This window comes from Cetorhinus maximus, chromosome 3, assembly GCF_964194155.1.
Source record: "Cetorhinus maximus chromosome 3, sCetMax3.hap1.1, whole genome shotgun sequence".
NCBI classification, from domain to species: domain Eukaryota; kingdom Metazoa; phylum Chordata; class Chondrichthyes; order Lamniformes; family Cetorhinidae; genus Cetorhinus; species Cetorhinus maximus.
In genome coordinates this window covers 199,429,958-199,443,359 of record NC_135881.1, presented here as the reverse complement: position 1 = coordinate 199,443,359, position 13,402 = coordinate 199,429,958, and the positions used below count along the sequence as shown (strand labels likewise).

At 45.5% G+C, this 13,402-nt stretch overlaps 1 protein-coding gene across 2 annotated transcripts in view; it reads right to left on the bottom strand.

Annotated features, from left to right (window-relative positions):
* The window catches only part of LOC144673859 (rab effector MyRIP-like), a 403,745-nt gene that overhangs the window by 20,244 nt on the left and 370,099 nt on the right, over window positions 1-13,402 (bottom strand). For both annotated transcript variants that reach the window (XM_078535501.1, XM_078535509.1), the window contains exons 12-13: window positions 1,095-1,280; window positions 227-388 (exon numbers count right to left, since the gene is read on the bottom strand). In XM_078535501.1, the coding sequence (XP_078391627.1) occupies window positions 227-388; window positions 1,095-1,280 (348 nt within the window). The remainder of the gene's footprint in view (window positions 1-226; window positions 389-1,094; window positions 1,281-13,402) is intronic.

Below are 13,402 nucleotides of genomic sequence, written 5' to 3'. Positions count from 1 at the left end.
GGCTAATTCGGGAAGGCACTGAACACATTGAAAGGCTTCGCCAGGAATGTGCAGAGGCGAAGTCGAGGCATTAAAGGGAGCGCACAAATCCCTAAGCATCTCAGCTGGCCACCCCTTCAAGTACTGCCTGATCCACATGTAGCAGAGTCTGCAGATCGCGCATTGGACTTATCAGCCATCTCAGAACCTGTCCAACAGTGCCCTTGATAGTGCCTTTAGCATTTACCTGGAGTTCTGCTTGGTGAACTTGAGCAGCTGCTGTTGCCACTTGGTCTTCTAGATCTGCAAGTTCCGTTTCCGTAGTTATACTGTGAATGCTCCGTGCACAATCCTCTAGGTCGTTCAGTTGTCCCTCCAGACTATACACAGTGCCCGCTGTTATGTAAACCTATATAAAGTTAGACAATTACTATGATACAAGAGTTTACCGTGCTCCACTATGTTAAAGACAATATGGACAAACATCTGAATCATTGGTACAATCAAACAGCCAATAAAAATGATGACACAACAGTACTTGAAAAATTACAAATATTGCTAATAAAAACAGAAAATTCTCGAAACAACCAATAGCTCGGGCAGCATCTGGGGAGAGAGAGAAAGTTAACACTTCACCTAGAAGATCTGGTGAAAGACGATAACTCGAAACCTCTGTTTCTCTCACCACAGATGCTGCTCGATCCACTGCTATTTCCAGCATTATCTGTTTTTTATTTCAGACATCCAGCATCTGCACTACTTCGCTTTTAGTGGGGGAAATTCTGAGATTTATTAAATTCCACCAGCTGCTGTGGCAAGATTTTGAACCCGTCCCCAGAGCATTAGCCTGGTCCTCTGGATTACGAATAGGGGGGACATTACCACCATGCCATCCCTGTGATCAATGCGAGCGCCTCTTCTACTGATGTTCATGTCTGACCTCTATCTTGTTGTCAATTCCAATTTTGTAACCATTAATTTTCCCTTCTGGTTGAGTTGAAAGCATTGTTGTTGGAGTATACTTTAGCGATGTCCAGGTGAAGTCCCGCTTGTTAAAATGAACTGGTTTACTGGACCAAAAAAATAACTAACAGAATATTATTTACTCCCCTTACATTTTCCTCTAGTTTAGAGAGCTGCTCCTCAAGCTTCGTTGCATCTGTCCCCGTGGGAATTCTTCCTGCGCTCGACTCTGACCAGGACTCACTTGCCCCTGTGGCCTCCCCAATCAGATCTTCCGTGGCATTGATGACCTTCAATGCTTCTGTTGTAATGTTGCAGAGAGAGATGGCAGAATACTTCTGTTTGGTTGGAACACAGAAAGGGGGCGGAGAGAGAGAGAGAACAATGATATTAATATCCACTTGGCAGCACAGAACTCGAGTATTGCTGAAGAAAAGAGACAGGGGCCAGAATTTTTAGGACAGCGGGGGTTTCCCCTCCCCACCGTTCAGGGAGTCGACGAGAGCACATCTCCGACACGACTGCCAGTCCTGTAGCCATTTGGTGCTCCAACAGGTGTTAACTAGCCTCTGATAATCAGCCTCATTTGACCTTTAACTTATCTGAATTGGCTACCTGCCACATGCGAATGGGTAATCCTTCTGCCCCTGGTCCTACCTCTGGGAAAATAGCTCGAGGGCAGGGCAGTCAGTAAACTGGCACACTGGCCAGCGATGCAAAATTACCCACCTGCCCGATTCTCCATATCGGGGCGAAAATCCAACCCAAGATGTCACGAGCGGATGTACTGGGCACATAATGATGTGTGCACATAACAATTATATAATTTTTTGATTATTTTCTCATGGGATGGGGCGTTGCTGGCTAAGTCAGCATTTATTGCCCATCCTCAATTGCCCTTGGAAACTGAGTAGCTTGCTGTGGTTCTGGAGTCACATGTAGACCAGGTAAGGACATTAGTGAACCAGATGTGTTTTTACAATTGACAATGGTTTCAAGGTCATCATTCGACTTCTAATTCCAGATTTTTAAAAAAAATTGAATTCGAATTTCACCATCTGCCCGCAGTGAAATTCGAACCTAGGTTCTTTGGATCCATTACCCTGGGTCTCTGGATTACCAGCCCAATGACAATACCACTACGCCACCACCTCCCAGTATTAATGAGCAACAAGGTGAAGTTATGAGGAAATTATGACCGTTTCTGACTGTCCAATCACCGGATTAAAGCAATGTTGTTAATCCAACTCTCAGATGTTTATAACGCAACTTCAAATCGTCTTTGGATAAATTAAAACCAAGCCACCTCATAGGTGAAAAGCCTTTCCCTCAGTGAGGCTGGCCCCCATGGGGAGAATTGTCCGGTCGGCGAGTTGGGGGCAGGGCCCACTCGTTGACATGTAAAATGACGCACGGTGACGTTGGGCGGGTGTCCCGATGTCACCGCGCGTCATTTAGATTTTCAGTTTGGTGAGTCCACCGAACTGTCGAAGACCTATTAAGGCCTGTTAAAAACTAATTAAAACAGTTAAGTGAGCTGCCCGTCCAACCTTAAGGTTGGCGGGGGGGCAGGCGAAGAGCCCAGGCGGCCTTCGCATTTATCATGAAACCTCATCCACGGGCGGGATGAGGTTTCATGAAGGGTTTTAAAATACAATAAAATTTTTTATAAAATATCATTGACCTGTCCCAGCTCATGTGACACTGTCACATGAGGGGACGTGTCTTATAATGTTTTGTTTTCTGTATTTAGCTTTTATAAACCTTAACTAATCCCTGTGCACAAGCGCGAAAGAGCGCAGGCCCCGACTCAGGGAATCCCTCCCCGCCCGCACAGGGAGTGTTCAGCGCTTCCGGGCGGGCGTCACGCTGGGTTGGCCTTAATTGGCCCGCCCCCGTAAAATGGCAGCGCGCAGCCGATCGGGTTCGCCCTCGCTCCCACCCGCCCCCCACACAACCCCCCCACCGCCGGGGGGAGGAAAAATTCAGCCCCATGTTGTTTCCCCATAATCTAAGACCAGACTTAATGAAAAAAAAACCATCAAATTGGGTTAATAATGACTTGCTTAGATGGATTTCTATATCGACCCTTATCATCAGTATTATTTATTTCAGCAATATTATTTCAGGGAAAAAAAATTACCTCAACACCATCGTCAGTAAAGTCTGTAAATCCACACTCTACACAGGAGGAAACAGTTGGTATGAAGACCCTGGCTTGTTACTGTCAATGTTAAAAGCCTGTGACAATTTGCAATTTTTGGCCCGCACAGTTAAAATGGAAGCTATCTTCCCTTACACAAATTCAGCATTGGGAAGTCACAGACACCACAGACCATTTTAACCTAACCCTCAGCACAACCGGGATGGTCGCGGCGAGGGGGAAAGCATTGTGTTCGTTTGCGTTAGAGCTCCAGCCGCTGCTACCTTGGATAGGCCGACAAAGCGTCCACTTGTTTCAGGTGAGAGGCCATTTGCAAAATGCAAATTGGGATCGGGATCGTTTGGAGAACACGGTTTTGATCCCCCTAACCAAAGGGCTGTGCTGTGGAGGGAGGTTGAGCAGAATTTGCCTATATTGCCTGGAGTTTAGCAGAATTAGAGGTGAAACGCATCCTGAAACGTTTATAATTCTGAGAGCGCAGGACAGGGTAGATGCTGAGAGGCTGGAGAGTCTGGAACTAGGGATCAAGAGATTGGTCGCTAGGGCTGAGATGAGAAGAAATTTCTTCGCTCAGAGGGCTGTGACTCTTTGGGATTCTCTACCCTGGAGAGCTGTGGAATCGAGGGATATGTGAATACTGTGGGAAAGTGGAGTTAATGTAGAAGTTCTGCCATGATCATGTTGAATGGCGGAGCTGGCGTGAGGAGCTATAGAGTCTACTCCTGCTCCCTTTTCTCGACTTCTTACATAAACGCAAGCTCTTTCCTTCTCTGGACAATTGGATCAGCTGGCGTTGAGGGGCTGGTGAATACAGAAAAATCTCGGACAACAAGGAGTGCCTATCCTTAACCATCGGTGTGCGTTGTTCTTAGAATTTAGAACTGTATCATGTCCTATTTTACAACATGTTCTCTCATGAAAACACAAAATCACAGAAGCATTACAGCAAAGAAAGCCATTTAGCCCATCATGTCTGTGCTGGCTTTCTGTAAGAGCACCTCAGTTAGTCCCACTCCCCTGGTCTTCCCCCATAGCCCTGCAAATGTTTTCCCTTCAGCTGCTAATCCATTTCCCTTTTGAAAGATCTGATTGAATCTGCCTCCACCATGCCCTCAGGCAGTGCATTCCAGTTCCTAACCACGCAATGTATAAAAAGTTTTGCCTCATGTCGTCATTGGCTCTTTGGTAAACCACCTTAAATGGCACCCTTTCGAGTTGCACTCCTTATTTTATATTGTCTCTCCATGTTCTTCCTGACAAAATGAATCACCTTGCACTTCTCTGCATTGAACTTCATCTGCCACCTATCTGCCCACTCCATCAACTTGTCTATGTCCTCTTGAAGTTCTACACTGTCCTCCTCATAGTTTACAATGCTTCCAAGTTCTGTATCATCTGCAAACTTTGAAATTGTCCCCTGCACACCAAGATCTAGATCATTAATATATATCAGGAAAAGCAAGGGTCCCAATACCAATCCCTGGGGCACTCCACTACAAACCTTCCTCTAGCCCAAAAAATATCCATTAACCATTACCCTCTGTTTCCTATTACTCAGCCAGTTTTGTATCCATATTGCTACTGTCCATTTTATTCCATGACCTATAACATTTCTCACAAGTCTGTTGTGTGGCACTGTATCAAACACCTTTTGAAAGTACATGTACACCACATCAACAGCATTACCCTCATCAACCCTCTCTGTTACCTCTTCAAAAAACTCCAGCAACTCCAGTTGGACATGATTTTCCCTTAAGAAGTCCGTGCTGGCTCTTAATAATCAGCCCACATTCTTCCATATGACGATCAATTCTATCTCAAATAATTGTTTCTAGAAGCTGCCCCACTACCAAAGTTAAGCTGACTGGCCTGTAGTTGCTGCACTTATCCTTACTACTTTTTAACTAAAAATGGGGGGGAGTGGGCAGGTGTCTCATTGAATACTTTCCGAAGAGCTTCAAAAGATACCAGGGAGGGGATTTGCAATCTCCTCAACTAGTAAAACCAATGCTCTTGGATGGAAGTTGCCAGAGCTGAGAGCTTTGCTTATATTATGCAACCTACACCTTTCCACCATGCTTCCTTTGTGATACTAAAGCAAGTCATTTCATGGTAATTCCAAACATTTGACATTGCACATTAATGCTCAGTGGCATTTCAGGAAATGTGGAGCGTGCATTTCCAGTGATCGCTGGTTTGCATAATTACATCCAAAACTTCAGCCCATTGGTTCCTTTTGTCTGGATATTTAAATAATTTGCCTGGCCATCTCAGATTCTACATTCATCTTTATCTTATAACTGAGAGATGTATACACAGAATCACAGTTAACTTCTACTGCTTGAACTCTGCCCTTAAGACTAACCGAAGAAAGTCGCTTGATGGTACAGAACTTGAGTACTGCTGAGAAAGGAGGCATGCTGTCAAAGCTTTTAGTCTTGCACTCATCAGGACAGATTCGCAAGAACACCAAATCTCAAAGGGGACAACAATTTGGTTGATTTGCTATTCTTTGGTATTCCAAAGATTTGGTATTCTTGCCAATCTGTCCTGATGAGTGCAAGATGAAAAGCTTCGAAAGCATGTCTAATTTTTCAGCAATATTCGCAGAAGAGAGTGTTTGTAGCTCAGCCTGTAGTTTAAAAGGTCTAACACTACAGCTGCCACAATGCTGTAATTACATCATCAAATGTTGGGAGCTGTTCTACAATAAGATTCAAGGAACCATAGAAATGCAGCTCATTTGAGTTTGTGATTCAGAAACAGGAGATAGGAGGGTGAAATATTTTGCTAATAGATGGATATTCCGAATTTAAGATATACATTATGTTTTGCACACATCATAACAATATATCATTATTAACTAGGGTCTAACATTATTTCTCTTTTTAAAAAATTGATACATTATCCAAATTTTCTGATCTCCTCCAGTCTATCCCCTCCCTCCTGACATCCTGAAACCAGGACAATGGAAGGCTACAGCTTGTCTGGACCATCTCAATTGAAGTTACCACTGACCATTTATTACTGGTGAAAAATTCAGTGGGATTTAGTGTGGAGGAGGGAAAGTGTAATGAGTCAGTGCCATTAACACTGGATAACAATCCCGGTCAGGGTACATGGTAATTAGACTGTGAATATATTGTCCTCTAAGTATTAATTAATGCCTTTTGAAGAGATAAAACAACAAACTTGTTAAATGTGACACAGATTTGTGTTTTATTGTTTTTTAGGAACATCTTTCTCATGTACTGCTCATTTGGAAAGAAAACTAAACTCAGTCACAGGTGCCCTAGCGGCTTCGCTGTTTAAGATAGCAGGTACCCAGGGCTACGTGGACCAGGGTGGATCCATATATGAAAATTCCCCTCTGTTGAGTTAGTATATTTCAGCTGGGGAACTAGCAAAGGAGCAGCAATTTGCCCCAGTATCCCTCCCTGTCCAGCAAGCAAATAAAATCAGCCAAGGTTCCTTTAAGCTTGCTGGGAAAACCTGGCTATTTACAGAGAGGAGTGGACGGTGAGGAGGTGCATCGTGGGGTAGGGGAGGCCCAGAAAAGTCCTGCTGAATTTTATTATATTTTTCTTCCATTTCCCGCCTGGCAGCTGACAATCCCTAGACATCACACAATGACCGGGCAGGCTTCAGGTTGGGGATTGCCGGGATCGACCGCTCAATTTACCCAGCTTTCCCATTGTCAAGTGCCTGGGAATCTGTTTGCCTCTTCTTCCCGATGGTGTTTCTGAGGTTAGAAACTGGGCAAATGACAAGAACAAACCCATGGATTAGCACTCCTGTCCAAAGCACTGTATGTACCCGCCCTTTGAATTCACATTTTGAGTACCGATGAAATAAGTATAAAAGCCCCGATAAATAAATATGTTGCTGCATTAGGGACGGCTGAAGATCAAAGAAAGGACCAATCATTTTCCTCCAACAATCACGTGTTTCCATGGGAGAACAGGGCAGCAATCTGGCCCTCGAGACAGAATTAACACGCAAGCCGTGGGGAAATGAGTGAAAGTGAGAACTCTCCAGCCTGAAGCGACCACTTGAGAAGCAGGCAGCTATGAGAATGGTTCTTTCAGTAATCACCAGAACATTGCAAAGCCCAGTCTAAGGATCAAAACAGAAGCTGGTGATCAGAGGACTTTTAAAAAGAAATCAATGTTACTCAACGCCAACCTGTCACCTTTCTGAACATCTGCAGCTCATTTATCTCGCTAATTGATGTACAAGAGGTTCTTGAAGATGCTTTACATTGTGTTCCTTTTTGTGAGTAGCTTTTATGCAGACATAAGAATAACAGGCACAGACAATATGACTCATTTCTAGTATCACTTTTGCTCGGTACCTGAATGCCCAGCCTTAACTCATGCTGACTTAAATCTGTATGCACAATTCTCTGGTAAATTAATAACTTGGTTGCCAAAGAAGTATTTTTAAAAAAAATCTATCAACAGCATCCAAATGAAGCATTGATTTGAGCACTTTCTTAACAGAAAGATGAAACTTGAACTAAAGTTTGGGGGTTGGTATTCTGGCCGACAATTGCTGATGATTAACGCGTTCGTGCTACATTACCCTATTCTATGTTTTATAAAGTGTTAACCCATTTATTTTCAGCGTTGGTTGTTGGAATTTGTTGACTGGAATTGCCACTCTTTGCAGTTCCGAAAATAGCGTTAGATCTCAAACAAGGGAATTAAGTGTGAGATCCCATTCTCCGCTGTTCTCACCGCCATCATCATAATCACGATGGGGAAAATTTTTGCCTTCACTGTCTGGGCAGTAATCTGGCAGAGTGGACCAACTACCCTCTTGCAATGACAATGACGGTGGCTCCTATAAAGGCTAGTCGACTCACTTCACCAGATTAGCTTCCATATGCAGTGAATGTCAGTGTTCACCCCATAGCAATAAACCCTGGCCCAAGAAAGTGAAAGTAAACAAGGACACATCACCTCTGTGCTCGCTGACCAACACCGCTTCCTGGTCCAGCAATACCTCAATTTAAAAATTCCCGTCCCTGCTTTCAAATCTTCGCACGGCCGTGCCCACCAACACTGCACCCCCACCCTCCCCACCCCGCCCAAACTCCCCTTCCGGCTGTATGATCTCCTCCAGCTCTTACAACCCTCTGAGGTCTCCAATTCTGCCCTCTTGTACATCAGGGACTCTCATTGCTCTCTAGGCTGGTGGCTGTGCTCTTTCAGGTGTGTAGGCCCTAAGCTATGGAACCTCCTGGCAAAGCCTCTGTCTCTCAGTCTCTGTCTCTGTCTCTCTCTCTTCCCTTAAGGTGTTACTTGAAGCTTCTGGTCACCTATTCTCCTCATGGGGCTTGGTGTCAAATTTTGTCTGAGAATGTTACAGTCAAGCTCCTTCATAGAATTGTTACAGTGCAGGAGGAGGCCATTCGGCCCATTGTGTCTGCACTGGCTTTCTGAGTGAGCATTTCAGCTAGTGCCATCCTCCCTGCAGGTTTTTTTTTTCAAATAGTCATCTAATTCCGTCTTGAATGCCTCGATTGAATGTGCCTCCCACCACATTCAGTGTATTCCAGGTCCTAACCAATCCCTGTGCGGAAAAAGTCTTTTCTCATATCATTTTTGCTTTTTTGACCCATTACCTTAAACCTGTGACCTCCAGTTCTCGATCCTTCCACAAATGGGAAAAGTTTCTCCCTATGTACTCTGTCCAGACCCCTCATGATTTTGAATACTTCTATCAAATCTCGTCTCAGCCTTCTTTTCTCCAAGGAGAAGAGTCCCAACTTCTCCAATCTTACTGCATAGTTGAAGCTCCTCATCTCTGGAATCTTTCTCGTAAGACTCTTCTGCACTCTCTCCAATGCCTTCACATCCTTCCTAAAATGCAGTGCCCAGAACTGTATGCAGTAGTCCAGCTGAGGTCTAACTAGTGTCTTGTACAATGTTTAACTATGTTCAAGGCGCCATATGAATGCAATTTGTTACTGAGTCAGTCACCTCCTTGTGCTGTGTCTGCTGTAACCCTGTAACGTCCTTGTCACCATCTTGACCAAGGGCCACTTCCTCCGTCTTATGTGGGCTGGAGACACTTCCACTGCTACTTCCAAAGCTCCTGCGGCTCTTTGCTCTCAGGCAAGGGGTCTCAATTCCCCCCTTCCCAACAAACTGTTTATTGTTGATACCTGGCATTTAACTCTATGCAGCAACATGTCAGTTCCATCTATCTTCAGTGGCGAGCTCCTAAACAGAAGTAATTATACCTCTGAGATGCCACCTAGAATATTTAAATCAAGCCAACTCTGGATAATTTGGTGTGGTCAACGCATTAAAGGCATTGATACTTCCTCCAGGCGATAGTATCCTTATACTGCATCCAGCTTAATATTTATTAGTCTTTCTGCTCCACTGAGACATAGAAAGTGTAATTATATAACTTGTTGTTGCTGATGAGGGACCTGTTCACACAATGGTATAACAGAGAAGGGACCCATTTGACCCATATGCAAGCTGCTCTTTCCCCATGACCCTGACAATTCTTTCTCCTCTTCAAACACCTATCCAGCTCTCTTCTGAATGGAACTGGGGAACCTGGTTCCACCATGCTTTCAGGATGTGCATTCCAGGTTCCAACAACACACCCAGATTTAAAAAAAACAGGTTTCCGCTGCTTCTTTTACCAGCCACCTGGTTACCGAGCCATCTGCCACTAGAAACAGTTTCTCCCTTATTTATTCCACCAAAACCATTCGTAATCTCGAACACCCCTCCTCAGCCTTCCCTGATCTGAGGGGGAAAAAGCACTTCTCCGCCTGACGACAGCTAATGGTGAAGCGAAGAAAATTGGGGATGCGCAAGATTCCAGAACCGGAGAAGCGCAGAGATCTTAGAGGGATGTAGGACTGGGAGAGAGGGGGCAGCAAGAGGGGGCGGGGGGAGCCACATGAGCCATTTCAAAACAACGATGAGAATTAGGCAGTATATAGTGGAGCCGCTGAGGCTGTGCAAGAATCACCACCTTCAGGCAAGGAGAGGAGGAAGGTAGAGGAAAGTAAAATTCTAAGGCGTAAAGCTGTTCCATCAACTTCTCGAATGGCAGGAATCCTGAGATTAGGGCCTATCCCAAGGTTCAGGCATGGTTATAAACTGATAAAAGCAAAAAACTGCGGATGCTGGAAATCCAAAACAAAAATAAAAATACCTGGAAAAACTCAGCAGGTCTGGCAGCATCTGCGGAGAGGAACACAGTTAACGTTTCGAGTCCGTATGACTCTTCAACAGAACTAAGTAAAAATAGAAAAGAGGTGAAATATAAGCTGGTTTAAGGGGGGATGGGACAGGTAGAGCTGGATAGAGGGCCAGTGATAGGTGGAGATAACCAAAAGATGTCATAGACAAAAGGAGAAAGAGGTGTTGAAGGTGGTGATATTATCTAAAGAATGTGCTAATTAAGGGTAGAAAGCAGGACGAGCAAGGTACAGATGGCCCTAGTGGGGGTGGGGTGGGGGGAAGGGATCGAAATAGGCTAAAAGGTAGAGATAAAACAATGGATGGAAATACATTTAAAAATAATGAAAATAGGTGGGAAAAGAAAAATCTATATAAATTATTGGGGGGAAAAAAAGGGGGGGAATCGGAAAGTGGGTGGGGATGGAGGAGAGAGTTCATGATCTAAAATTGTTGAACTCAATATTCAGTCCGGAAGGCTGTAAAGTGCCTAGTCGGAAGATGAGGTGCTGTTCCTCCAGTTTGTGTTGAGCTTCACTGGAACAATGCAGCAGGCCAAGGACGGACATGTGGGCATGAGAGCAGGGTGGAGTGTTGAAATGGCAAGCGACAGGGAGGTCTGGGTAATGCTTGCGGACAGACCGAAGGTGTTCTGCAAAGCGGTCACCCAGTCTGCGTTTGGTCTCTCCAATGTAGAGGAAACCGCATTGGGAGCAACGAATGCAATAGACTAAATTGAGGGAAGTGCAAATGAAATGCTGCTTTACTTGAAAGGAGTGTTTGGGCCCTTGAACGGTGAGGAGAAGGGAAGTAAAGGGGCAGGTGTTGCACCTTCTGCAGTTGCATGGGAAGGTGCCGTGGGAGGGGGTTGAGGTGTAGGGGGTGATGGAGGAGTGGACCAGGGTGTCGGGACGATCCCTGCGGAATGCCGCCGGGGGGGGGTGAAGGGAAGATGTGTTTGGTGGTGGCATCATGCTGAAGTTGGTGGAAATGGCGGAGGATGATCTTTTGATTGCGGAGGCTGGTGGGGTGATAAGTGAGGACAAGGGGGACCCTATCATGTTTCTGGGAGGGTGAGGAAGGTGTGAGGGCGGATGTGCGGGAGATGGGCCGGACACGGTTGAGGGCCCTGTCAACCACCATGGATGGAAAACCTTGGTTAAGGAAGAAGGAAGACATATCAGAGGAACTGTTTTTGAAAGTGGCATCATCAGAACAGATGCAACGGAGGTGAAGGAACTGAGAGAATGGGATGGAGTCCTTACAGGAAGCGGGGTGTGAGGAGCTGTAGTCGAGGTAGCTGTGGTTGAGGTAGCTGTGGGAATCGGTAGGCTTGTAATGGATATTGGTGGACAGTCAATCACCAGAAATTGAGAGAGAGAGGTCAAGGAAGGGAAGGGAAGTGTCAGAGATGGACCATGTGAAAATAATGGAGGGATGGAAATTGGAAGCAAAATTAATAAATTTTTCCAGGTCCAGAAGAGAGCATGAAGCAGCACCGAAGCAATCATCGATGTACCGGAGAAAGAGTTGTGGGACGGGGCAGGAGTAGGACTGGAACAAGGAATGTTCCACATACCCCATAAAGAGACAGGCATAACTGGGGTCCATGCGGGTACCCATAGACACACCTTTTATTTGGAGGAAGTGAGAGGTGTTTAAGGAGAAGTTGTTCAGTGTGAGAACAAGTTCAGCCAGACGGAGGAGAGTAGTGGTGGATGGGGATTGTTCGGGCCTCTGTTCGAGGAAGAAGCGGAGAGCCATCAGACCATCCTGGTGGGGGATGGAGGTGTAGAGGGATTGGACGTTTATGGTGAAGAGGCGGCGGTTGGGGCCAGGGAACTGGAAATTGTTGATATGATGTAGGGTGTCAGAGGAATCACGGATGTAGGTGGGAAGGGACTGGACAAGGGGAGAGAGAATGGAGTCAAGATAGCAAGAAATGAGGCAGGAACAGGCTGACACAATCGGTCTGCCGGGACAGTCCTGTTTGTGGATTTTGGGTAGGAGGTAGAAGCGGGCTGTCCGAGGTTGGGAGACTATCAGGTTGGAAGCTGTGGAAGGAAGATCTCCAGAGGAGATGAGGTCAGTAACAGTCCTGGAAACAATGGCTTGATGTTCAGTGGTGGGGTCATCGTCCAGGGGGAGGTAGGAGGAAGTGTCTGCGAGTTGACGCTCAGCCTCTGCGAGGTAGAGGTCAGTGCGCCAGACAACAACAGCACCATCCTCGTCAGCGGGTTTGATGACAATGTTAGGGTTGGACCTGAGAGAACGGAGTGCAGCAAGTTCAGAGAGAGACAGATTAGAATGGGTGAGAGGAACAGAGAAATTGAGACGACTAATGTCACGCCAACAGTTCCCAATGAAAAGATCAAGAGAAGGTAAGAATCCAGAGGGAGGGGTCCAGGTGGAGGAAGAATATTGGAGGTGGGTAAAAGGATCTGTTGAACGGGGAGAGGACTCCTGCCCAAAGAAGTGAGTACGGAGACGAAGACGGCGGAAGAAGAGTTCAGCATCGTGCCAAGCCCGAAATTCATTGAGATGAGGGCGTAAGGCTATGAAACTAAGTCCTTTGGTTATAATCTGCTTGAGCTTTTCATGCATGTGGACACAAATTTAAGTGGCTGCCCTGTAAGCAATGCCAGGTTTCTCTTGGTCTTTATGCAACTTGATAAATCATAAACTATCTTCAGATAGAGTGGCAGTTCTGCTACCCTGCCAGGGTGCACATTTCAGTGTGGCTGGGTGGCAGACTCCTGCCCATCTGAAGCTTGGCACCATGATACAGGGTATCTTTGGAGCAGAAATAAACTCACAGTTGATCCGGAGTGAGGTGGGTTACAGTTTGCACTAGAGTAACTCTGATAAAAACTAAGAAAAATGAAATGAATAAATAGACTTCTGCAAATGTTGATGTTATGCAGGAATAAGCACAGACATTATACCTTAATTTATAGTAAAAAAAATAAACTGGACAGAAGATTTCTCTTTTTGCTGTGGCAATGCCAGACTTCCTATGTTGTGCTCTTCAGCCTCCTCATCCTTCAATCATTTAATTTATTCTCAGTGTGCTGAGACACAC